This window comes from Vanellus vanellus (assembly GCF_965231255.1).
Source record: "Vanellus vanellus genome assembly, chromosome: 17".
NCBI classification, from domain to species: domain Eukaryota; kingdom Metazoa; phylum Chordata; class Aves; order Charadriiformes; family Charadriidae; genus Vanellus; species Vanellus vanellus.
In genome coordinates, this window is record NC_138922.1 from 6539519 (window position 1) to 6562515 (window position 22997).

A 22997-nucleotide genomic window follows, 5' to 3' on the forward strand; every position below is an offset into this window, starting at 1 on the left:
GGCTGGAGGAGAATTTCAGAAGGATTGTTTTTCTAATGCAGTGCTGCCTTGTTTAGACTCAAGGCTGAGTCTTTTGTCAGCTGTTCTGCTCCAGTCAGGAGTGGACTGGCTGGCAGTCTCCATGAGCTTTTGGTTCGCTGTTAGGACTATCGGCTTCTATCTGTTTGTCTTCAAGGGCAAGGCCAATTGTGTAGCTGGTTCCAAACTTTGAAGACCATCAACAACAACTCGGAGCTTGCCTTAGCTCAGGGATTAGGCTGGAAAATGAGTTTTAACGTGACGGAAGAGCAGCTGTTCTGGGTGAGACGAGAGGCCTAGCGAGCAGAGGGGCTGGGAAAGGGAGCTTAGGGAGAAGGTGTAGAACCGAGCACTCACATGAGAGCTCTTCAGTGGGATCATCCCTTTCAGTGGGAGCGAGGTACAGCCATCCCTACCCTTGTGCTGGCTCAGACCTCTTGGTGAGCTGAGCTCTTGTTTAGTCTTCTGCCCCTTGTGAGTGGAACCAGCTCTCTGAGCATCACTGCAGCGTCAGAGCTAGCACGCAGCCGGGTGTGAAAAAGCAAATGAAGAACAGCCAGATGAGGTTAGTGACCTCCGAGACTGTGTCAACTGAAGAACAGGGTAAGTACAGTGGCATTTCCTGAGATAGCTTTATCAAAGCAGAGAGGACGTTGCCGTTCTTGGCAAGGAATAAATGGTATCAGTGACTGGGAGCATGACGGGCTTGCAGAAATGATCCGAGTTTAGTTCAGTTACAGGACTGGTCTGTGCTCAGGCTTTATTTCAGGGGGAAATGGGTTCTTGGAGGACATGGGAACATGGAATCGTCTGTCTGGAACAGGTGCTGTCTGAAGTCACTAAGGTCTGTGCAAATTAGCTATTTTCCCTGCTAGAAACCAGCATGTATCTGCTCACCTCACATCACAGGCTCCTGTAGATGCGTGCATGGGTTACAGCTGCAGAGGAGAGGCGTGTTGAAACCCAGCTTGCTTCAGCCCTTGGGGTGGGAGCGACGCTACCTGTGTAAGCAGAGGACCTTGGTACAGCCGCTGCCAGCACAGTTCACGTGCTGGGGGAGAGCAAGAGCGTTCAACCTGCTCAATGGGGTCTTTTTTGTGCCTCCCGAAGGCTCTCCCGGCTGTTTGTGTGTGACTGCAAGCGGTGTGGGGCTATGGGCCGTAGCGCCGGGGCCGCAGGCAGCCGAGCCAGCTAAATCCCTCTTGCAGGCAGATTTGCAGCGCAGCGTTTTCCGTGGCGGGGGATGCTTCCCGGCGCAGTTGTCACCGCTGCTCCCCTGAATCCCCCCTTTGTTGGTAAAGCTCTTCAGCTGTCACCCCGTCCTCCGCTCCCCCCGCGGCAGCCCGGAGCTGACAGCCCGGTCAGTACAAGCGGCTTTTGTGCGGGGAATGGCGCTCTCCGGGAGCCGTTTGCCAGCCAAACCCCGTCCCTGGTCGCAGCCGCTGCAGAGCTGCTCTCCTCCCGGGAGAGGGCAGCCCGCTCATTCAGCTGCCCGGGGCAAGGCTGGCACCCCCGGCGGGCGGATTATTGCCCTCCCCGAGCCCCTTACCCCCCTTGCCCCCGGTCTCTGTGCAGAGCCTGCAACAGCTCGTCTCTCCCGGAGCTGGCGGGCAGGAGCAGGGCAGAGAGCCCTGGCTGGGAGCCCGCCTGGCCGACCTGGCGTGTGAATCCATCCCGCAGCGTGCGGCTGCGTGGCAGGAGCCAGAGGCGTTAATCTCGCCTTGTAAATTGATGGGGGAACCATGCAGATACCCTCTGTCCCTCCCGGTGGGAGCCTTGCTGCATCAGGGCAAGTTTATTCCATCCAGTTGCCTCTGGAGAGCCACAGAGGGGACAAAAGGGTATCACATGGGACCTGCTGGGCCCGGTTTCTGCTTGGGGGATCATCCCCATCAGATCGTGTTCTGCAGGAGACTCTGGCTCTCGCCCCCGGTCTGGACGTGGGGAGCTGAGCCCTGTTGCTGATTCTGCCACCTCGTTGCTGCATGAAGTTATCATCTGACTTAGAGCAGTCATTCTTGCAGATGTGTCCTTGATGCTCCTGGCTGTTGCTCTCAAGACTGGAAGTGTTGTTTTTCAGACGTGTCTGAGCCCTGCAGTTCTCACGACTCCTACAAGCGCAGCAGGTTCCAGCAACCTGATAGTGAATCACTGCAGGTCCAAAGGCAGAAGTCGCTAACTGTCATCTCTGGCTGTAGCTCCTGTTTGGTTTCCCCATCCACGATCCCGATCTCAGAGGAAGCTGTGAGGGCCAACACCTCGTCTTTTAAGGCGGTGATAAATCCTGCTTGGGAGGGTGCTCGCTGAAGTGCTCAGTCTCTGTGCTGGGTTAATGCAAGCCACATGCCATTGCATTCCTGCGCGGGCAAACACCCTCTAGCAGGCTTCCATCTGAGAGCCGTGGAAAACGCACGGTGCCAGGGGAGAAGAGCAGGAGATGTCGGGAATGCTAGCAGTAATTGAGGGCACTGTGACCGCTGCAAATGTGTACATCTGTGTGTAAGGCCAAAACACCCCAAGTCACCCCACTAGCAGGCCACAGTGGCCAGTTTCTGGCAGTCTCGCCCAAAATTCCTCTTCATCCCCAAAACTGATGGTCCGTGTGAGCACAGGAGCAAAGACCCAGTCCCATGAGTGTCCCCATCCTGGCCGTCTCTAGCTGTGAGCAATCTCCAGGGCTCAGGAGAAATCTCAGAAGGCAAGTGATGCACTGGATTCGGGATGATGCCTTCATGGCTACTGCAGGTGGTCAGCTCAGCTCCAAGGTTACTTAAAAATCAGAAGAAATACAATCAAACCTGATTAGCTGTTGATTCCCAAACTGCTTCCACACACAGCAACGTATCACATATCCGAGGCTGTGCCAGGCTCCCAGCAATGACCACCCCGTCCTGCTGGACAGGCTCTGCTGTACACCCTTTGACTGAGGCTCTTTGCTCCCTCTGCCCCTGGAAGGCTCTTCCAGAAGCTGCCTGAGAGAGAATTTCAGTCGTCTTGTCCTCCGGACCTATTTATACCCCTTTGTATTCAGCTGGTGCAGCAGTCCTGGCTGTCACATCCCTCGTGCTTTTCCACTACTTCCATCTCGCAAGTCACACTTTTGGAAGCCAGCAGGAGAAGAATGGATTTGGGCAGCGAGGGAGGAGAAGGGACCAAATATACATCAAAAAAGGTGCTGAACCAGACAGCGGTGTGACGCTACCTTCTCTGGTTGTTTTGGCTGTGCTCTAGAGCAGCTCTGATGATCAGGCCCAGGAAACGCAAAGCTGTGCAGGAGAAGGGAAGATAAGTACCATGGTTGGTTGTTACTAAGAATACAATTATCCATACGCTAATGATTGCCTGCCTGATAGGATTACCAATAAAGACAAACCGCAGTGAGGATCATGGCTTCGCTTCCTTCCTCCCACCCCGGGGATTTAATCCTGTCTTTGTTCATGTTTTGTTTTTAGCCGGTCAATAAAAATCTCTGCTCCCGGAGATATCTCCAGAGCCTTTTCCCTGGAGGAAACTTTGGGGGTGGGTTCCCGTATCTGCTCCCCTCGCATGCGGCTGGGAGAAAGCTCCGTGCTGGTTTTACCTTGGCAGGAATAGCTTAGGCCTTCTAATTTCAGCCTGCTTTGTAAAAGGTTGGCTAATCCTCCCAGCAGCCTCAAGAGGCAGGAAATCCTTGGTGGCAGCGTCTGGAAGGACCTGACAACCCCTTGGCCTGTCTCCTTGCCAATTTGTGATGGCTTTTGGGCGCATCCCTTTTTTTTTTTTTTTTTTTTTTTTTTTTGAGCCTCCTGTTTCTCAGACACAGTGGTGCTCGTGGGGAGGCTCTCACAGCCCAGCTACTCAGCACCCGTGTACCTGGTGGGTGCGACAGCAGTTTGTGGCACAAACGTGTCACCGATATCGCCTGCAGCTCCTGGGGAGGGTGGAGCGACGCTTGGCGTAGATGCATGGCCAGATGCTCCTCACCGAGGAGAGTCGGGACAGCTTTCCCCTGCCCTGCCAGCTCCTCCGCTACCCAGCCAAGGGCTAACAAGGTGCAAATGCTCGTTAAGCAGTACGTGGAGGCCAGCTGACACCCCAACCTGCACAGCCACCCTTCCCAGCTTACCAAGCTGTGGGTGCCCATCTGCCTGCGGCAAGCATCCCAGGAGACAGAGACGAAGACCTTTCCACGTCAAATGGTTACGAATGATGTGAGTGACTGTGCAGAACGGTCTGGGAATTATTTTTTGAGTATAGGGCAGTGTCTAATGAAAGATCCTCCTGTCCCAAGCCAGATGCATCAGGCAGAGCCGGGCTGCTTGCAGCCCTGCCCTCATCACCCGCCCCCGCCTTGCCCAAATCCCACCCGTGGGTGCGTGTGCGCATCCCCGACGGGCGGGAAGAGGCGGGGGGGGACCGCTCTGACTGCCGATTCCGTGCGGGAGGGGGGTGCCGAGGCCGGGGAGAGAGGGGGGGCCGGGGCTGTGGGCAGGGCCCCGGCAGATGACGCCGGGTAAAGCCGGCTGAGAGCCTGCCCAGCCCCGCCGCAGGCCGAGCGGGCTGGCCGCGCACCCTCCGCGGCCGCGCAGTCGGGTCGGGCGGTGCTCGGGTAGCCAGGGCGAGGATGGACGTGGCCGTGGACTTGTACCTGGCCGTCCCGCTGCTCTTCACCGTCCTGGCCCTCGTCCTCGCCTCCGTCTTCGTGAGGCTGCGGGGAAGCGAGGGGGAGCGGGCGGCGGAGCGGCCCCGGGAGCCGGCGGCGGCGGCTGAGCCGGCCCGGGAGGGCGGCCCCGGCTCCGGGGGCGAAGCGGCGGCGGCGCCGGAGGGAGCGGGACCGGCCGCGGCCGAGGGGCCGGAGGACGAGGGGGGCCGGGTGCCGGTGGAGGAGGTCGGGGCGGGCGAGGAGGGGAAGGAGGCGGCCGGCGAGCAGCGGGAGGCGGCGGCGGAGCCGGTCCCGGTGGCCGAGCTCAGCCCCGCGGCGGCCGAGAGCATCCCCCGGCAGCCGCCCGCCGAGCCCCGGGAGCCCGGGAACCGGGAGGATGCGGAAAGCAAGGTAAGGCCGGCTCCCTGCGGACCCTCTCCCCGTCCCCCGGGACCGCTGGGGTCCCCGCAGCCCGTGTCGCGTGTGGCAGGGTGGGAGCGCAGCGCCCGGGTTTTCCTCTAAAACAAGGGAGGTCCCGGCAAAAGCGGGGGGTTGCCCTCGGGTGGGGACAAGCCCCTTGGCCCCGAGAGCGACAACGGTGATGGGGGGGGGGGGGGGTGTCTTCTTTCCACCACCGCCCCCCCACCCCCAAGGTATATTCTTAAAAATAGCGAAGATAGCAAAGATTTAAGGGGAAGAGCAGTGTATGTCGGCGTGAGTCTCTCCTGTCCGCACATCCCGCCCTGGGAGTCTTTTCCTTCTCCCAAGAGCTAATCCAGGTGCTGGAGGGGGGTGGTGACGGTGGTTATTCTCCCCATCTGCATCATCTTTCTGTGGTTTGCTGGAAGCTGTCCCCTTGCCAGCGCAGGGTTCCCTTACGCTGTCCCCATCTGGCTGCCCTTGCCTGCCCCAGGGGAAGGGACTGGCTTCCCCCTCCCTCCCAGCCCCAGCAGGACACTGGCCCTAAGGTGTGACCCCCGGCTGAACTGGGGAGGCTGGAGGGGGGAGCGAGGCCTATAAATGCCCCATAAATCCTCCTCCAGCGCCGGATCTTGTTTAAAAATAAAAGGGCGACGCAGCCTCTGTGGAAGGAGCTTGCCCTGCTCTTGCCCGGCTCAGATGGGACTTGGTGACAAGCTAAGGTGCCTGAACTTGGGTTTTGGTGGCTTTTGTCCCAGTTGGCCCCTTGTCCCAATGCAGGGAAGTGAGTAATGGGGCGGCTCAGAAATCCAGGAGCAATGCGTCGTCTGTGTGCAGGCAGCATGTTTCGGCTGGGGAGCACAGGCCTGGGGCCCAGGCGCCTGCTGGCTATTATTAGCAGCATTTGTAATCCTCAGCGACTGTATCCAGGCTGCCGGGCAGTGCGTAGACAGCCCTCGCCTTGGAAAGCATCGCCACTGACTCACTGGACGGCCTTGGGCAGGTCCCAGGGGGTTGCGCACCCCCATTCGTACCGTGATGCTCTGACCCGTTCTCGGGGCTGGGACGAGTCTCCCTCCCTGTGCACCTCCTCACCTCCCCTTGTCGTTTCTGAGCCTCCCAGCTCTCCCTCTCCCCTTCCCAGCACCCCTGGCCGTGGGTACAGCTCTCAAGCAGCCCCCCTCCCTCATCCCAGTGTCCTGGAAGCCACATCTGTCCCTCTGCCGTGTGATTTATTGGTGACTGTGAGCACCAGGCTCCTTGTCGAGCTGGATGGCCCCTGGGCTGCTGTTAGCTGGCTGGGTCGCAGCTGGGCTAGCTCAGCAGCGAAGCTGGCCACCCAGCCGGAGCTGCTGTGGGGCCTGGGGCACACCCAACACGCTCTGATGAAGTGGAGCACCCCATCGGGACAGATGGCCGTATGCTGTGCTGCCAGAGCTCGTGTCTTGAGTCTTCTCTGGAATGTTTGCCCTCCCCTCTGGCTGCTCTTCGGCCCTGATTTCTTTGAACTGCTCAATGCTTATCACCTTCGGAGACGGGCTCAGCTCCTTCATCCCCACTCAGCACAGGTGTGGTAACAGGGTTTTGCATGCCTGGAATTTAGCCGGTACTCAAGGCATAGGGTCCCCCAGAAGCCTGGCTGAGACCCGTGGGACTGGGGTCTCCGCTGCGCTGCCCTCGGCCCCTCTCGCAGCAGAGCAAAGGGGACACTGGAGCTAAATAGGGTCCTGGCCAGTTTTTCCTCCTGGGAAATGATTACTTCAGTGTAGGAGCGAGGCAGGGCAAGGACGGAGACCAGGCGGTGGCTGCGATCTGGGTGGTGGTGGAGAGCAGTGGGAAGGGGGGGAGGGATGCTCCTCACTGCTGAGTAAGTGTTTGGGAGCGCCGGCCCGCGCGTGATCTCGCGGCTGCCAGGACCGCTCAGCGCAGGCTGCCTGGCCGAGGCTGGCAGCCCCGTGGTGCTGGGTGGCATGGCGCGGGGAGTACGTGCGTTTCCAGCGGGCACCGCACACGTGTGAGCGGGGAGCAGCGCCCGGGCTGCTGATCCAGGGACCCATCTTGCGGGCAGAGCAGGGGGAGACCATCCACAAGTCTGCAGATTCTCCCCTGGCTTCCCTGTTTTTGCGAGGTGGTCCCTACAAATATCCCCAAAGTTGCTTCATCCTCCTCCTCCTCCTCCTCCTCTAGCGCTGTTTCGGCCAAAGCCCAGCAGATGCTACAGGCAGGGATGGGACTGGCCTTGGGCAGAGCAGCGAGTGCTTTGCAGGCAGCTGCTGATGGAAACGTGCCCTATCAAACCCGCCTTGGCTCCGCTGAGGGCTGCGGTCCCCTGATGTGACTCAGCAGACGAAGCTCCCGCGCAGCGTCGGGACTGCTGCGGGCTCAGGGCTTCTTGGCTGACTCGGTACATCGGCAAGGGGAGGGCTGTGCTCAGCCTTCGGAAAGCTTTCTTTCCTTCCCCCCCTCGTTTGTTCAGCACGTACCGCACCGGGCTGGTTCAGATTCACTGCAACCATTAACCACTCAACCAAAATGCTGATGGATGATGAACCTGCCCGGGGAGAGCAGCCTCGGCGTGTTTAATGGCGGTTGGAGCCCTGCACCCCGCTGCCTCCCTCTTGCCCTTCTCCTTGCCCGTGCAAACCAGTATCTGCCGAGCACCCTGAGCTGGGGCAGCTGCGGGGCTCAGCCTCCCTCCTGCTCCCACCTCCCGCCAGCGCAGCCCGCGATGTGCAACCGGCTGCTAAAATCAGTGTGGGTCGAGGCTTCCCTGCCCCTCTCTGCGAGGAACGGACTGCTGCAGCATCGTGCCCGCAGCTATAAAATGAAGCAGTGGCAGAGCAGGGAAAGGAGCCCAGGAGTCCTTGTTTCCATTAATTGCTGGTAGTGGTTCCCCTTGTCTCTGCTAGCTCCCATCACTGAAAAAAAGTTAATTAGTGTGTCGCTGTCTGTTCTCATCCCCATCCCCAGCTTGTTAACAGATGAGGCAGGGCTGTCAAAGCGATCCCCTAATGAAAAGCTGTTGGGTGGGAACTGCAGCGTTGCTGGGGCTGCCCAGTCTGGCTCTTGTGAGAAATGGTCGGAAAACTCCAATTCTGTAATAAGTTTTTCTGCCCTGGAAATGGCAGGTGGCAGCGACAGGGCAGGGGTTTCAGTGGTGGTCCAGAGCCACCGCTGGGATGCCCTCCTGGCCAGGACATCCGGGAGATGGGGAGGGTGAGGGGGCAGTGCCAGGCTCTCTGCCGGGCACGGCAGCTTGGCTGGTCTGCCAAGGGTTAACCGCAGCTGGTGGCTTCAAACAGAACAGGGTCAAGGGGGTGACAGTGGGGAGAGAGGGGACAGCTCTGGAGGTGATCCAGCAATGGGGGACCTCGCGCTCAGAGGTGCCCAGCTCGTCCTGGCCAGGGAAGGTTATGCAAACCCTGCCTGTTTGGGACAGCGTGCTGTGCTGTGCTGTCACCCGGATAGCAAAGGCACGAAGGGGATGTCACCTGCCTCTTCTGCCAAGCTCCTGGCGCCTTTTCCCTGTGCCCTCACCCCCATCTGTGCCTTCCCGGGGCTCCCAGCACCCCTGGACATGTCAGGCGGCAGAAGGACAAACCACCCAGCTCCCAGCAGGGACCCTCTTTAAATTTCAGAAGTCAGCATCTCCCCCTCTAATACCTCCTTGCCTGCCTTCCCGGCACCGGAGGGGAGAGGGTGTCTAATTAGCCTGGCTTTAATTGCAGACTGCGCAGGCTGCCTCCGCGCTGCCGCAGGGCTGGGACAGGAGCTCTGCGGTCCCGCAGCGCGGTGGGGAGGGATGCGATGATGGGTTACCCCTCGTCGCAGCCTTGGCAGCAGCACGGGCCCCTGCCAGCGGGATGCAGAGCTCTCCTGCCGGACCCGTAACTGCTCGGCTGTGCCCCGGCTCTCACCCGGTGCAGTCTGTGCCACCAACAAATGCACCATCCCTTGCGGCGCTTACACATTAGGAAGTGAGGCAGGACGAGTGTCGCCCCCCGGGAGCCTGTGCGCATCCCTCCCCTGCATCCCAGCAGCAGGGCTGGGGCACGGTTGTGTGGGGGCTTCATGTTGTGTCCCCTCCAGTGGGTCTGGGGGCTGCTGCCCGGTCCCGGCGGGGCTGGGTACGGCCCCGGCAGCCTGCGCAGAGCCAGCGTGCCGCTGGGGCAGAGGCCACGAGGACTCGTTGCCTTCTGAAGTGCCATGTGAACGCCAGCCGGGGAAGCTTCCAAGGCGAGGACAGGCTTTGTCTGTCCCTGCTCCCTGCCAGAGGATGCCATCTAGCCCATCCATGGCACCAAAGGACATCCCGGTGTTGGTGCCGGTGGCGTTTGCTTGCCAGAGGATGGAGGGGAAAAAAGGGGAGAGCAGTGGAGGAGCCAGCTGGGTGCAACGCTGGGGATGCTGCGCCGCGGCATGACGGTGCCAGCAGGGACAGGCCATGCTGAGCCGGGACTCCTCACCCTCCCGTGGGATGTGCCGGTGTTTTCCTAATCGGACCTGGCGCTGCCTGAGCCCTCGCCGGGGACTGGATGGCCCCGAAGCGGTGGCGGGGCTCTGGCCGCTCTGTGGCTCGTCTCTGCCTGCAGCAGCGATGGAGGGGGGAAATGGTGGGAGCAGATGCCTCCCCCGCTTTGGGGGCGGGGGGTCAGACCTGCATGAGGCATGTCCCCGCCGGGCAGCCCGGGGCTGGCAGCACCATCGCCCGGGGCAGGAAAACTGCTCCGGTTCTGCAGCAGCTGCTTCTCCTCTGGCTGGCGGGAGGATGGAGAGCCCCAGCAGTGGGGTGGAAAGGAGCTGCCGACAGAGCAGCTGCTTTGCTTTGCTAAACTCTGCCCAACATTATTATTTTTTTTTTTATTATTTTTTTTTTAAAGGCTTCTTCCTTCCCCTTTTCCTCCTGGCTTTTCTCGTGCTGGCTGTCTCCCGTCTGCTTTCTTTCCCTCTTGCAACCTCTTGCATCAGGCTTGGAGCAGAAAGTGCAGCCATAAATGGCAACGCGCAGGGCCCGGGAGTTTAATCCAAGACAATTTTCTCCCTCTGCTTTTCAGCTTTGGATCTTCCCTTTTCCCGGAGCTGGAGCGGGACGCTCATTTGTCCCCATCCTGCCTGAGGAAAGGGAGAGGGACACACCAGCCCCACGGCCTCCTCGTGTCCCTTCTGAGAAGGGAAACCTGTCGCTCGGAGGGGTTTGCACCGGGGATGAAGGAAGCGGGAAGGAAATGGCCCGAAACGAGCTGAAAAGCAGATGATGGTGTGATGGGGAGCCCGGCCTCTGTCTCCTGTGGGGCTGGGAGAGGGCTCGCGCGGCGGCAGAGCCACAAAGGGGGGATTTTGGGGGGGATGACATCAGCCTCCTGCGTCTGAGCTGTCTTCTCCTGAGTGACTCAGGTTTGACTGTGGTCGGTGCTGCCCATGCCCAAAAAGTCCCTGGAGGTCTTGTCCTCGCTCCTGCTTTGGTCCAAAGCCTCGGCTGCCAGAGCCAGCTCCGCAGGCAGGCATCTCGCTTGTTGGCTGTGGAAACGAAAGGGCAAATCCGTGTTTCTGATCATCTCACAAATGCTTCAGCGCTAAAGCCCAGACAGATGTGTTGCCGCATTGGTATTTAAGGTAAACGACTTGTTGGATTTTTTAACCCTGCGGTGGCGGGCGCTGGGCTTTCCAGAGCCCCTGGCAAGCTGTGCAGAGGGATGGCTCAGACACGAGCAGGCACGGGATGTGCCGTGGACTGGGCTGGGTCCATCCCGCCCGCAAGTGGGAGCAGGCAGGGAGCCTGGGGCGCGTTCCCGGCCCCGCGTGGCCTCGGGGCCAGGCAGCTGCCGCCCAACGCCTCCCCTCGCCGATGCCGGCGGCAATGCGATCTTTGTTTGCTGCAGCAGCTGGCTTGGGCGGCTCGTGTCAAGTCTCCTCCAGATGCTCCCGGATAATGACGTGCATCGTCTCCCTGCAGTGCTGCTTGTCTCCCGTTTTGGTTTCTTTTTTTCCTGCGGGGAGGCTTTCTTGGTCAGTGTGCAATTGCGGAGAGATGCGGGCTGGCGGCCGGAGCACTCGAGTCTCTGCTTCTCCAGCAGCTCCTGCTGCCGTCTGGCCCTGGTCCCCACTTCCCTCCCTCCCCACCGCTCAGGACAGCCTGCCTGTATTGTCCCTGGGCTGTGCTTCATATAGAAGAGCAGTGTCCGGGGTGCCATAGTGTCCTTTTTGGTTGTCATGTTTCTTAGCGTTGCCCCATCACCTTCCCCTTCCATTTTCCAGCTGCGGGACGCTGCCCTGCTCTCGCAGAGCATCCCACGGCTGCGGCACGGCAGCCCCCGGCTCAGCCGCTCTCGCCCCACGGCTGCGAGGGGAACCGGCACAGCAGCACCCACTGGCCACGGCGGGGCTGAGGAGCTCTGAAATTTGGGGCAGATTCCCTGGGGGTGTTGGGATGCTCCAGGCAGGGAGGGTTCTCCCCTCCGGCCCGGCTGGCAGGGGCTGCGGGCACAGCCAGGCTCGGAGGGGGTTGGGGGGGTTTGTCCCCGCTGACAGCTTTTTTCAAGCCAGCCCGGAGGCTGCTCCCAGCCCCAGCGCTGGTGTTTCGCTGCAAGGCCACGGACACAATGTCCCAGCTCCCTGCCCACACACATCCTCCTCCACGGCCGCCCTCCCGGCGCTGAGAAGGGTTTGGGCTGGGAGAGGGCAGGGGAGGGGAGGCTTTGCATGGGGGTCGAGGCCGTTCTGCGTTCAAAGCTGATGTGGGGCCAAGAGGACAGGGAAGCCCCAGCTCCGCGACCGCAGCGGGGGGACAGGAGGGTGTCGAGGGGGTACTACCTAGTGATGGAGAAGGCAGCAGGCAGTGCAGACCCCGCAAGCGGTAATGAACTGATCATATCACGCTCTTCCTCTCCTCTCCTCTCCCCTCCCGCTCACCCCCATCTGCTGCATCAGCATCCCGGGCAGCCTCCCTCCCTCCCAGGGCTCCGCTGGCCGAGCTGCTCCCCCTCACCGAGGGCTCCCTGCAAGGGTGCCGGTCCCGCGGGACGGGGCTGCTGCGGAGGGCAGCCCACGTGCTCCAAACCCTGGCCGAAGGGCTGGGGGTTGAAGGTCTCTGGCGTCCCTCCCTCTAGCAGCCGTGCCACGGCTCGGCACACGGATCGGAGGCAGCGTGGGCTCGGGCACCGGGGCAAGGAGTGCTGCTGGCCACATCCGGAGATTTGGCCGCGTGTCCTGGTACTGCCAGGGCGGGTTGGTTAAGCGTGGGGAGGGCTCAGGGGTGTTTGTGCTCAAAGTTTTTGCCTTTTTCCAGATACCACCTTTGGGTGCCTCACCTGGGTCCAGCCTCGGGCACACGGGACAAGCGGAGGGTGGATGTGACCACGCAGCGCTTCCCGGCAAGGCAGAGGTGCGTGGGATGGAGAGCCCACCTGGGGAGGGTGGCACGATGGGTGCTGGTGTCCCTGCATGGCTGGGACATCATCCCAGGGTAGCAGTGGCCATGGAAGGGGACGAAGCTTGCCCGCTGTGTTCCCCTGGGGGGGGGGGGGGGGGTTGGTTGGGCTTTTAATGGTTTGGTCCATTTAAAACAGAGAAAAACAGTGCTCTGGGTGCAAACGTGCTGCTTGGGTGTGCAGGGAGCGATGCCTGGCTGCTGCGGGGGGTCAGGCGACGGCAGCCCGGGGGGGCTCTGGTGGGGGCACAGCGATGGGTGCGAGAGAGCGAGCGGCCCCGGGGAGGTGGACAGACGGGGACCTGGAGGCCACGGCTGCAGCGTGGGGGGAAGGGAGGCGCTGGCATCTGCCTCTAAGCCATCCAAGCAGAAAAATGTTGCGCTGCGGCGAGCTACCGGCTGCCACGAGTTGGGGGGGGGGAAGGTTCCCAGCATGACCACAGCTCGTTGCTATCGCCTGCCAGCCTGGCATCTCCGCTGCTCCCTCTCGGCTCCCACCAAATGTTTCCTCCTCTGAGTTGGAGCGCAGATATTTCCCTTCCTTGGAGGTTTGGCACCCAAATTTCCTACTTGTTTCCATTGTTAAATGCTCAGTTCCTAATGCCTGGGCAGGGAACAGGCTAAAATATCCCTTCTTGTGCCAGCTCCTGGGGGGTCGGGTCTCCCTGGGGACATCTTGGCTCACAGGGGGGGACAGATGTGATGGGGAAGTGCTGTCCTGGGCTCGTGGCTGAGTCCCTGGAGCCAGGGCTGAGCATCCCCTCCCTGTGGCCTCTCCTTTGGGTGCTGCCCCACTCCCAGCCATCCCCAGGGAAAGCCCGGGTGTCCGGCGGGAAGTGCCCATGTTTAGAAGCACGGCCCAAAATAACGGTGGCTGGGGCAGGGGGTGTGGGGGTCTTGGCAGTGTGTCCTTCTGGGGAGCCCGACAGCAGGGTGGCGAGAAGAAGCCAAATGGCTGTGAATAATGCGCATTCCTCACCGATGACAAACTAACCTAGTTCTGGGTCGGGGCTGCGTACCGCGCTCCAGCAGTTCATCTGAAGCCGTGCATTGCAAAGCCTCGGCTCTGCGTGGGGTCCTTCTCCCACCGTCCCTCTTTCCCTCAGGTCTCCTTCATCCCGATTTTTCCCGGGTGCTCAAACAGCATGGTGCCTTGCCAGGCTCCCTCGGTGCTCCCTCCCCGCTCTGCCGTGTGCTTTGCCCTTCGCGCGCCAGCCCCATTGCTCGGAATGGGACACACGGGGCCGGGGAGGATGCCGGGGGACACGCGCTCCGGGGTGCTGCTGTCCTCCGGGCTCGGCTCCTGGGGGCTTACAGCCAGGGTGCCGCGTGCTGCGCTTTGCAGGAAGAAGGCACATACACAGGAGCATTGCCGTGGTATCCCTGTCATCTCCACAGCCGGAACGTTCCTTTCCCTCCCTGCTTGCCGTTTGCGTGACTTTCCGCTGCGTGTACCACAAGGGGAAGGAATCTGGGCTTGATAAAACTTGTAGCTCGTAGGAGGCAAGCCCCAAAACTCCCCAAATGGCTTTGCTTTTATAAAAAAAAAAAAAAAAAATCAAAACCAAACCCAAACCAAACCAAAACGTGCTGTTGCTGCTCCTGTCTGTGCTGCAGAGACCGTCTGTGCCACCGCAGCGCGTGTGGGTGGGCACGTCTTGGAGGAGCGAGGGGCCAGCGGTGTCTCGGGGGTGGGGGGGTGATGCCAGGCAAGGCTGGGAGGGCTCCGGGTGGGGTCCCAGCACGACCCCCCAGCATTGCTTTCGACCACTGGTCCCGGCTGGCGAGTGCTCCCATGCTTCGGAGCAGCCGCTTGGCCCGTGGCTGCGAGGTGGCTTTTGCTGGGGACTTGCCTTTCCCTGGGCTGAGGTGGTCCCTCCGAGCCTGGCCTGGGGGCACACAGGAGAAGTCCCCACAGCTCGTGGCTCGGTCCCCTGCGCGTCCCTGGGCTGGATGGGGGCTGCAGGGGGTGTTGGCGGAGGGTGTCAGCCCAGGAGGGTGCTCAGGCACGCGGCTGTGCCTGGGGACACTGGGAGAGCGGGTTCTTCTTAAAAACCTTAATAGCCCCTCGATTATGGGGAGGCACTCACATTTTGCAGCCTTTGGGTGGGAGTGCCGTAAGCAAGGGCAATTCCCCCGCACTGACTAGCCAGAGGAAAGCAGACTAACGAACCTGGCTCGTTAGCAAGCATCCTTTTGGCCCATTCCCTGAAGGAGGCAGGGAAGGAGCACCCAGTCCTTGTCTTGGGAGCTCCGGTCTCTGCCCTGCGGGCTCTGGTGCCCCGGCCAAGCATAGGTTATTTCATGCAGCGTCTTCTCCTCTGTTTTTGATTCCTCCAGGAGGAAGATCCAGACTCGGAAAACGAGAAGCTGGTGGTGAGAGAGCCAGAGGATGAGGAAGGTGAGTGCCGAGCAAGCCAGCACCCTGCGGGGAGGGGAGGGATGGGTCCAAGGGGCTGAAGCCCCGAATGCTTGGGGATGCTCTCCTTCCTCCAGGAAATGGAGAAGAAATTCCTACCTGGCAGCAGCCCCTCTTTGCTTCCCCAGATGCCCTTGGGCTGCTTGCCATGGGGTAGCTTTGTGATGAAGCCACCCCACAAGCTCCTTGCACACATCCAGGACGATCTCCAGGGGCTTTAGTCAGAGCCGTGTTTAACTGATTAGCCAATTAGTTGATTGGAAAATGATTAATTGACTAATTGGGGTGACAACCGCTGCGCTCATAAGAAAATGAAACAGATGGTGCCAAGTGAGAGTGTGTGTCTGAAGGGGACTCTGCTCTCCTGAGCAGCCCTGGAGATGCTGGGATGTCCCCAGGAGCCCCTGCCCAGGGTGGCCAGGGACAGCTGGGGGAGCTGGAGAGCTTGGGGTGTTCCCCCTTCCCTGCCCCACTTTCCGCTTGCCCTTTTTAAGGCGCTGTTTGGCAATCCCCTGGCTCGGGAGGATTACGCCTAATGCCACAGAGAATCAAATTTTAATCCTGGTTCCATGCCTGCAAGGTGAGGGAAGCGCCTTTGGAGTCGAGGTTCTCAAAAGACACTTATTCCTCCCGGTCGGGCTTCCTCGCAGCGCTGGTGACCGGGGATGTTACCGTGCGGGACTGCAGGAGACCTGGTTTGAGGAATGATGGACGTATCCTGCCAAATGGATGCTCGGTAACGCTGCTGTGCCAGGGTCTGTCTCCTTTGGTTCAGCTCTGTTTCAGGGCTGCTCTGGCACCGCTGTGCGTCACCCTGAAGCGGCCATGGCCCAGGAGCAGATGGAGATGACAGTCCCTGGCCGTGGGTCGTTACTAGCTCAGCGTCCTCCTTAAGCATCTCCTGCAGATGGCTACTGACTCTTCTCCTGAATTATTTACACCATTTCTGAGGTGTTTTACCAGGACTGGGTAAAGCAACGGCTCAGGTTGATGATGAGGAGGCGAGTGGTGCGCAGCTGGGAATAACGGTGGTGCCGCGGCTTTGCTGGGGAGAAACCTCGCTCTGTCCTTCACCGTTTCTCCTGCGCATCTCTTCGTCTTGACCCATCTCAAGCCACTGAGCTGCCGCCCAGCGAGCCGAGATTCCCCTCGGGCAGGTGGGGATCATGCAGGCAGTCTGTCGCTAGCCCGGGATGCTGCCGTGGTGGCCAAAACCACCAGAGCAGCCTTCTCCCCCGAGGCTCGCGGGGAGCCGGCAGGGATTCGCTGCGTGCGCGGGAGCCTGTGCGGAGCAGAGGGGCTGCTTTCACCCCGCGAGCTCAGGGTCACAGCGCCGGCAACGCGAGGGCAGAGAGATGAAAGACAAATGTTTTCTTTAACAGGAACTCAGGGAGGCTGTGAGTAAGTAGGTCACCTCATATTTCTGTAGTGTTTTCGCTGTCCATGTGAAAACTCGGCCTCTTCTTTTTCCGTGTGTTTCCTGAAGTTTGTTTTCGGTCTGCAAGGAAAGTTCCCGAGCTCAGAAAACAGCCAGCAGTTTCCAAAACCGCACACTGGCTCCTTTTTAACCACAACACGTGGGCAGGGAGATGGGCAGCCTCCTCGCCTCCCTCTTCCCTTATTCTTTTCTGGCAGGGTGGCAATTAAACTGCCCTTTTTGGGACAGGCAAAAATCCCAAATCTCAATTTACTTGGCAGAAAACCACGTGAGGGAAATGATCTTAATTGTCCTTGAAATCGGGCGAGCTATACAAAGGTAACAAAACAGCTCCTGCCCTGCATCAGGGTAAGAAACAGGATGTTACACCCTCTTTTTTTTTTTTTTTCTTTCTCTTAATATCTCCCAAAGCAGCAGCCAGCTGAATTTTCTTTCCGTACACTTTTACGGCCACCCGAAGGGCTGATAAGCCGCAGCATTACTCCTTGTTTCCAGCTGGCCGGACTTGTTTGCCTGCCTGTTTGGAGGGTTCTCCCACCGAGGGAAGCGGGATACGGCCGAGCTGAATGTTTGGGGGACCGGAGCATCGGGGTGCTTTTGTTCAGACACTTGTGAAGATGGGAAGGGAAAGGGTTTGTTCCCCTGGGAGCACCAACGGTGTTTTGGGATTAGAGAAACACTCCGGATCAGTAACTGAGCAGTAATCCACCAGGACTTCTCAGGGAAGCTTCCCAAAATCAGGGAGACAGCGATGTAAAGGGAGGGAAACGTGGATATCTGCAGGGAGGAGGTTTCTGTTAAATTCCCACCCCGCAAATACCTCCCCAGGCACACTCCGTACGCCAGTGGCAGTGACCTTGCAGTGCCCGGCATACTCAGTGCCGTACCTGCCCGCGCAGCCTTGCACAGCTCGGTTTTGAGATTTTCCCCGTCTACAAAATGAGGCTCTGACTTGCCTTTTGCGTGGGGGTCCCCAAGGTCTGCCAGAGCTCTGGCTGCCTGTGCGGGTGCGAGGTGAGCTGGGGGTTGGAGGAATTGCTAAATCGAGCAGCTGACCTTGGACACGGGGAGAAAATCCTTAAAGGCAGTATTGACCAGAAAATAAGAGGGAAGCTGCTGACGCTAGATATTAAGAAGAAATTTTTCACTCTGAGGGTGGTAAAGCAACTGGCGCAGGTTGCCCCGAAAAGCTGTGGCTGCCCCATCCCTGGAGGTGCTCAAGGCCGGGTTGGACGGGGCTTGGAGCGACCTGGGCTGGGGGGAGGTGTCCCTGCCCAGGGCAGGGGGGTGGGACTGGATGGTCTTTTTGGTCCCTTCCAACCCAAACCATTCTGTGATTCTATGCTGAATCCTTCCGGGTGTGAGGAAGGGAGAAGGGCTGTGGGGTGTCTTTTATTTGGGTAGGTGGAGTAGGAAAGACTTTCGTGAATGTGGTGCCCGCAATAGCAGCGGCAAGGATTGGAAGGAGCTTCCTAGGTGGCTGGGGACAGGCGATAGGTCCACGGGTTATGCACAAGTTGGGGCTTTCTCTCCTGCCACAGGAGTCAGGGGAGTTTCACCACTTTTGGGGTCTTGCTGGTGCTGGGAGGTATCATCCTGGATATTTGGTTGGCGGATAACGGGCCATTTTTCAGGGCTGTGCAGATAATACAATACCATCTTCCTTTTGTGGACCCCTTAGAAGTATCCCCGGGACTCCGAGGGTCGGTGGAAGCAGCAGATGTTTCTGGGTGGGTGCGGAAACAGCAATGCTCGACGTGAAGCAGCCGAGCCCTGCAGTCCTTGGGCGATAAAGGCTCACAAACAGCCCACAGATAACCAATAAAGGCAACTACCCGAAGGAGCCGCTCTTCCCGGGCTGCCCTTTGGATTCACCTCCACTCCCGTTGTTTTCTCCCATCTGCAGGAAGATAAAGCAGAGGAGAGGTTTTTAAAAGCAAATAGCGCTCGAACAAAATCCGATTGGAAAAGGATCGGCTTTGGCTCAGAGTCCGTGAGCTGCGGTGCTCTAATTAGCACGGGGCCAAGGCTGGTGAGCCGGGTAGGAGAGCACCCAGGCCCGGAGAGGGAAACCCCTGTTTCCTCTCCAGGTCTGCCAGCTGGTGACAGAGGGACTTGGACCCGGCTGTGTTGGTGCTCCTGGGGCTGCCTTGGCTCAGCTCTGTTCCCAGTCCCGGGATTTGCAGTGTGGCACCTCTTTTTTTTTTTTTTTTTTTTCCCACAAGCTTTGCCGAGGGCTGCGGGGATCTGCTGGGCTGTGTGGCCTGGGACAGCTCTGCTCGTGGCACCATCCCTGAGCCCCAAGCACGGGAAAGGGCCCCTGGACGAGGAGAGGGAGGAGGAATGCAAGTCTGGAGAGAAGCGGAAAATGCTGCGAGCTAATCGGGGCAGGATTAGCATGTCTCGATAAGCCAAGATGGGCCTGCAAGGCTTTGATTCCAAAGACAGCGATAGCATATGGTTCCCGTGCTGTAGGATTTACTTGTATCTGCTTCCAAGCAGGGCTGCTCGCTCCCAGCAGTCCTCTCCATTTCCAGTGCCGGCTGCAGCTGGGACTCCTGCCATCCTCTGGCCAGCAACACCTTGGCTCTCCACTGCGATCCACACAGCTTCCCCGCCACTGCCCAGGCTTTCCCGAGACTGGAGCTGACTGGGGAAGAGTGTTTTGGGGTGGCCATGGTGTTTGGGATGCGTGTGCAGGAGCAGGGGTCAGCTAGAAGCTCAAGGGAACAAGCCCACTGCCGTTGATTGTTGCTCTCGGGAGGCCTCTGGCTCACACGATCTCTTGCTCTTCTTTGTCTTTCCCTCTCCCACTCTCCAGCTGCAGATGAGACGTTCTCTTTTAAATACAGTCCTGGAAAGCTGAGGGGAAACCAGTATAAGTCAATGATGACCAAAGAAGAACTCGAGGAAGAACAAAGGTGAGTTTCCTTTTTCTTTTTGCCCAAGTCCATCTGGTTGGCACCCTCTTGAAGCAAGCTGGGTGTGTTCAGACCTCTCTCTCCCCAAAACTACCTTGGTAGCCTTGGGCTCAACATCTCATTGCACCGTGGTGCAGACCTCTCCCACCCAGGAAGACACGAGCAACCAAAGCCATGCTGGGTTAGGAGACGGAGACACTGTGGCACTATATACTTTTGGAGCCGTTCAAGCTCCTTCTCTGGATGCTTAGCCCAAATTTTCCAGCTGATGCAAGCTGATGTAGTTCCCCTGCTCCCATTAGCACCGCACTGATTAACATCTGTTGGGGATCTCTAGCTACTTCCTCTCCCTTTACCCTGTGGTCCAGCCCCAAACCGGGGACATAGGCATAGCTCAGAAATACTGGAGCAAAGTGAGTGCGGAGCTTTAGAGTTCACTGTGATGGGGCTGAGACTGGAAATGTCCGTACCCAGGGCTGGCTCCTCAGCTGTAAGTGGTGGGGATTTGCCATGTAGTGGGTAGAGATGGAGAGCTGTCCATCTCGCGCTTTTTGCTCAAGTTTCCTCCTGAGCCTGAGCCCTCCATGAAGGAAGGAAGAGCCCGTCCTGGTACTGAAAACAAGCTTTCTAGCTCAGGTTTTCCCAGCCTATACAAGGGAAATCAGCCCCAACCTTGCACCTCGAGCTGCAAAGCCCTGTCCAAAGCCAGTCTGTGCTGTCAGCGAGAAGTCACTGCCCACATGTGGAGGGAGTCCTTCAGCCCATGGGCACACAGAGCCCACACTAAACCAGAGATATCAAACCCCACAGCCAAGGGCTTCGCCCTACAAGCAGGTTCTGTGGCAGACTGTTCCCTAGCAGATGTGTCCAGCTCGTACCCCTTCCACCTTGGGCAAGCTGCAGGCGACCGATTTCCCAGTGGTGTCTCAGCAAGCCTGGGAGATGTTCTCTCTAATTGCTGTCCCAAGGGCTGTGGGACCCAGTTCCTCCACCCAGTGGTGTGCACCTCCTAGAATAATTTGGGGGAATTTGTCACCCCTTCCCTGTGATGCTGCGGTCTAAGTACCACCACAACTGGCATGGTGTAAAGGTCTGACACGGACCAAGCGGAAACTTGAGCGCAGCAGAGATGCAAGGATGGAGGGATCGCATCTCGCCCCTGGGTGAGGCATGCTGCTGCTGGCGAGCCCTGCCTCGAGGCCCCTGGGCAACATCTCAGCGTTACCAACGGCTGGGCTGGCCAAGGTTTGTCTCTGTGGCATGAACAGGGCACGGTGGTTGGCAGCATAAATCCCACTTACTCCGGTCCTGGGAAAGACTCAGGTGGTGCCCGGGGCTCCGTACAGGCTGCCTTCACCAGCCGAGCCTGCAGCCATTCTTTCCATGTCAAACATGACTTTCCCAACAAGAGATGTCTTCCTTTTCTCCCCTGGCTTCCGGGCTCCCAGTTGTCCTCAGATCTTGGGCTTCACCTGCCTTATAGCACTGCCAGGAGCAAAGATCTGCAAAGGCTGTGTGCTCTGGGCTCAGCAACTGAAACGAGCTCTGGTTTCCTCTGGCACGAGGATGATTCTGCGTTGGTGGCATCAGGAAAAATGTTGCTTGCTTTCTTCCTTTCGTTGTCTCTTTGTCATGCCTGAGGCCCCCAACCTGTGAAGCGCTGAGCAGGTCTGTTAGTGTCATTGTGTTTTTCACTTGGGGAGGGTGGTGGTGGAATGAACGGAGTGAATGTGAGAGAAACCAATGGGGCTCAATGGGAATTGGGCTTTTCAGGATCCTGAAGCACCAATGCAAAAATCTACCTGCAGCAGGCAAATTCAAACCCTTTGCACCAACAGCTCCACCTAAACCAGCTGAGCAATCGCTGCTCAGGTTTTCAGGGCCAGGAGTCCTGTAGGGCCTTGGGTTGGTTCCTCTGTGGCAACAAATGCTTCTGCTTTCACCTGGGGACACTGAGGGGACATTGCCTATGGACAGCAGTGGGATGGGGGTTTGTACTCAGGACTGTAGAACAGGCTGCAGGGGGTGATGGACCTTTCCTGGGCACATGGGACCTCCCAGGCATGGTCGCTCACATCCATCTGGAGCGGTCGCAGGTCCACCTAGAACTGATGGACAGTGCCTGGGCATCGGGTCCCTTGGAGGCTCTCAGCAGCCTTACGCAGTGAGGGCCATCAGCAGATGTGTTTTTCCTACTGCTCCTTTATTTTCTTCTCTTCCATATTTGTGTTGTGCATTTCTTCAACGCAGCTTTGTGAATATTTTTTTTTTATGTCTTGCTTTGTTCTCTGTTGCTGGCTTACTTTTCCCCCCCTCCCAAATCTTCACTTGCGGCATCAGCAGCTTTTCATTCCAGGCCTCGCAGGTGGCTCAAGGGGTCAGGGCTGCTGCCAGGTAAGCTCCCGGCCGAGCTGAGCGCAGCGGCTCAGCCCCATCCTTCATCCTTCTCCCTCGACAGTCCCATCCCTCTCCCCGACTCCATGCGCCCCGACCATGTGCTGCTGATCTGCTGTGACCCAGGTTTGCCACCTTTTGTTGCAGGATTGAGCTGACCTCTGATCTCACATCTCTGTAGCAAGTACCTTAGGTCCTCGGCCACAAACATTCTTGCAAATCTTTTTGGTAAGGACACACTGTTTCTTAGAAGTAGTGGTACTACTGATAACATCTGCTAATGTGTTGGGTTTTTTTTTGCTTTTGGGTCTCGTTTTTTGGGGGAGAGTTTGTTTCTGAGCTGCAGTTGACTGCCTGTCCCACCTCCCTCCCCACCTCCCTCCTCTTTCCCTGCTCATAACAGATTAATGAGTCCGCTCCCCTCTGCCTCCATCTCACCTTCCATGAGTGCTCCAGGAATACGGGGGCTCTCACATTCGGATGCTTACCTCTTCCATCTTGGATGCCTGGAGCTGGACATCCCACGACCACTTCTGTTTACTGATTTGGAAAATTAGGGCTGCTGAGTGAGTGGGTGGTTAGTCCTGAGGTGTGTTGCCAAAGCTGAGACAGACTGTCTTTGCTTTTAGCGCTGCCAGCCCTCCCGTCTTCCCGTGGGCCAAGAGGTTCCCATGTGAAGCAGCTTGTAAGCCACATCCCAAAAACACAAGTGGGTCCCCCAGGCCCCCTTGAGAGTACTTGTTGTGTTGATCAGTAGTCCCCAAGTCTTAATTTAGGGATCCCTAATTTTGGAGGTGAAAGAATTACTTGCATTTTTCAGGAAGAGCTACAGGACTTCAGAGAGGAGAGGACAGGCATGCAGTAGATTGGGTATTTAACCAAAGACCCACTTCTGCTCTAACCTGCATCATTCCAGAAGTTGTGGTTGTCTTGCCTAGTATTCACTTGAGTCTTGTGGCTCCAAACTGGTGCTAAATCTGGATGAAAAGGGGAAGGAATGTGACCTTTACTGAGTGATGCAACTTCCTGCTTCTGGTTACTTCAATCTTAAAAAACAGAGGGACTGCTCAGTGAAGGAAGACGACAGTAAACCTAGTTGGCAAATACATCTGCTCAGGTGGTAGCCATGCTTGATCACACCTGGTGGGTCAGCAGTACTTCTAGAACAGAAGCACGTAGCGTTTGCTCCCCTGGGGGGGAGAAAAATAGTCTGGGCAGGAAGGGGAAGCGTGCGGGGGAAGGATGGGGCCCTTAGTCAAGCCAGCACAGCGTATTTCCCAAATCCTTCTCTTCTGCACCCGAGGCTTTTGGCCATCTATTGCCAACTGCAGCTGCCACGG

At 58.5% G+C, this 22997-nt stretch overlaps 1 protein-coding gene across 2 annotated transcripts in view; it reads left to right on the forward strand.

Annotated features, from left to right (window-relative positions):
• The first annotated feature begins 4537 nt into the window (after window positions 1–4537).
• MXRA7 (matrix remodeling associated 7) overlaps window positions 4538–22997 on the forward strand; it is a 29812-nt gene continuing 11352 nt past the window's right edge. For both annotated transcript variants that reach the window (XM_082492401.1, XM_082492402.1), the window contains exons 1-4: window positions 4538–5050; window positions 12345–12440; window positions 14826–14886; window positions 19164–19263. In XM_082492401.1, coding sequence (XP_082348527.1) covers window positions 4622–5050; window positions 12345–12440; window positions 14826–14886; window positions 19164–19263 — 686 coding nt within the window. In that variant the 5' untranslated portion in view covers window positions 4538–4621. The remainder of the gene's footprint in view (window positions 5051–12344; window positions 12441–14825; window positions 14887–19163; window positions 19264–22997) is intronic.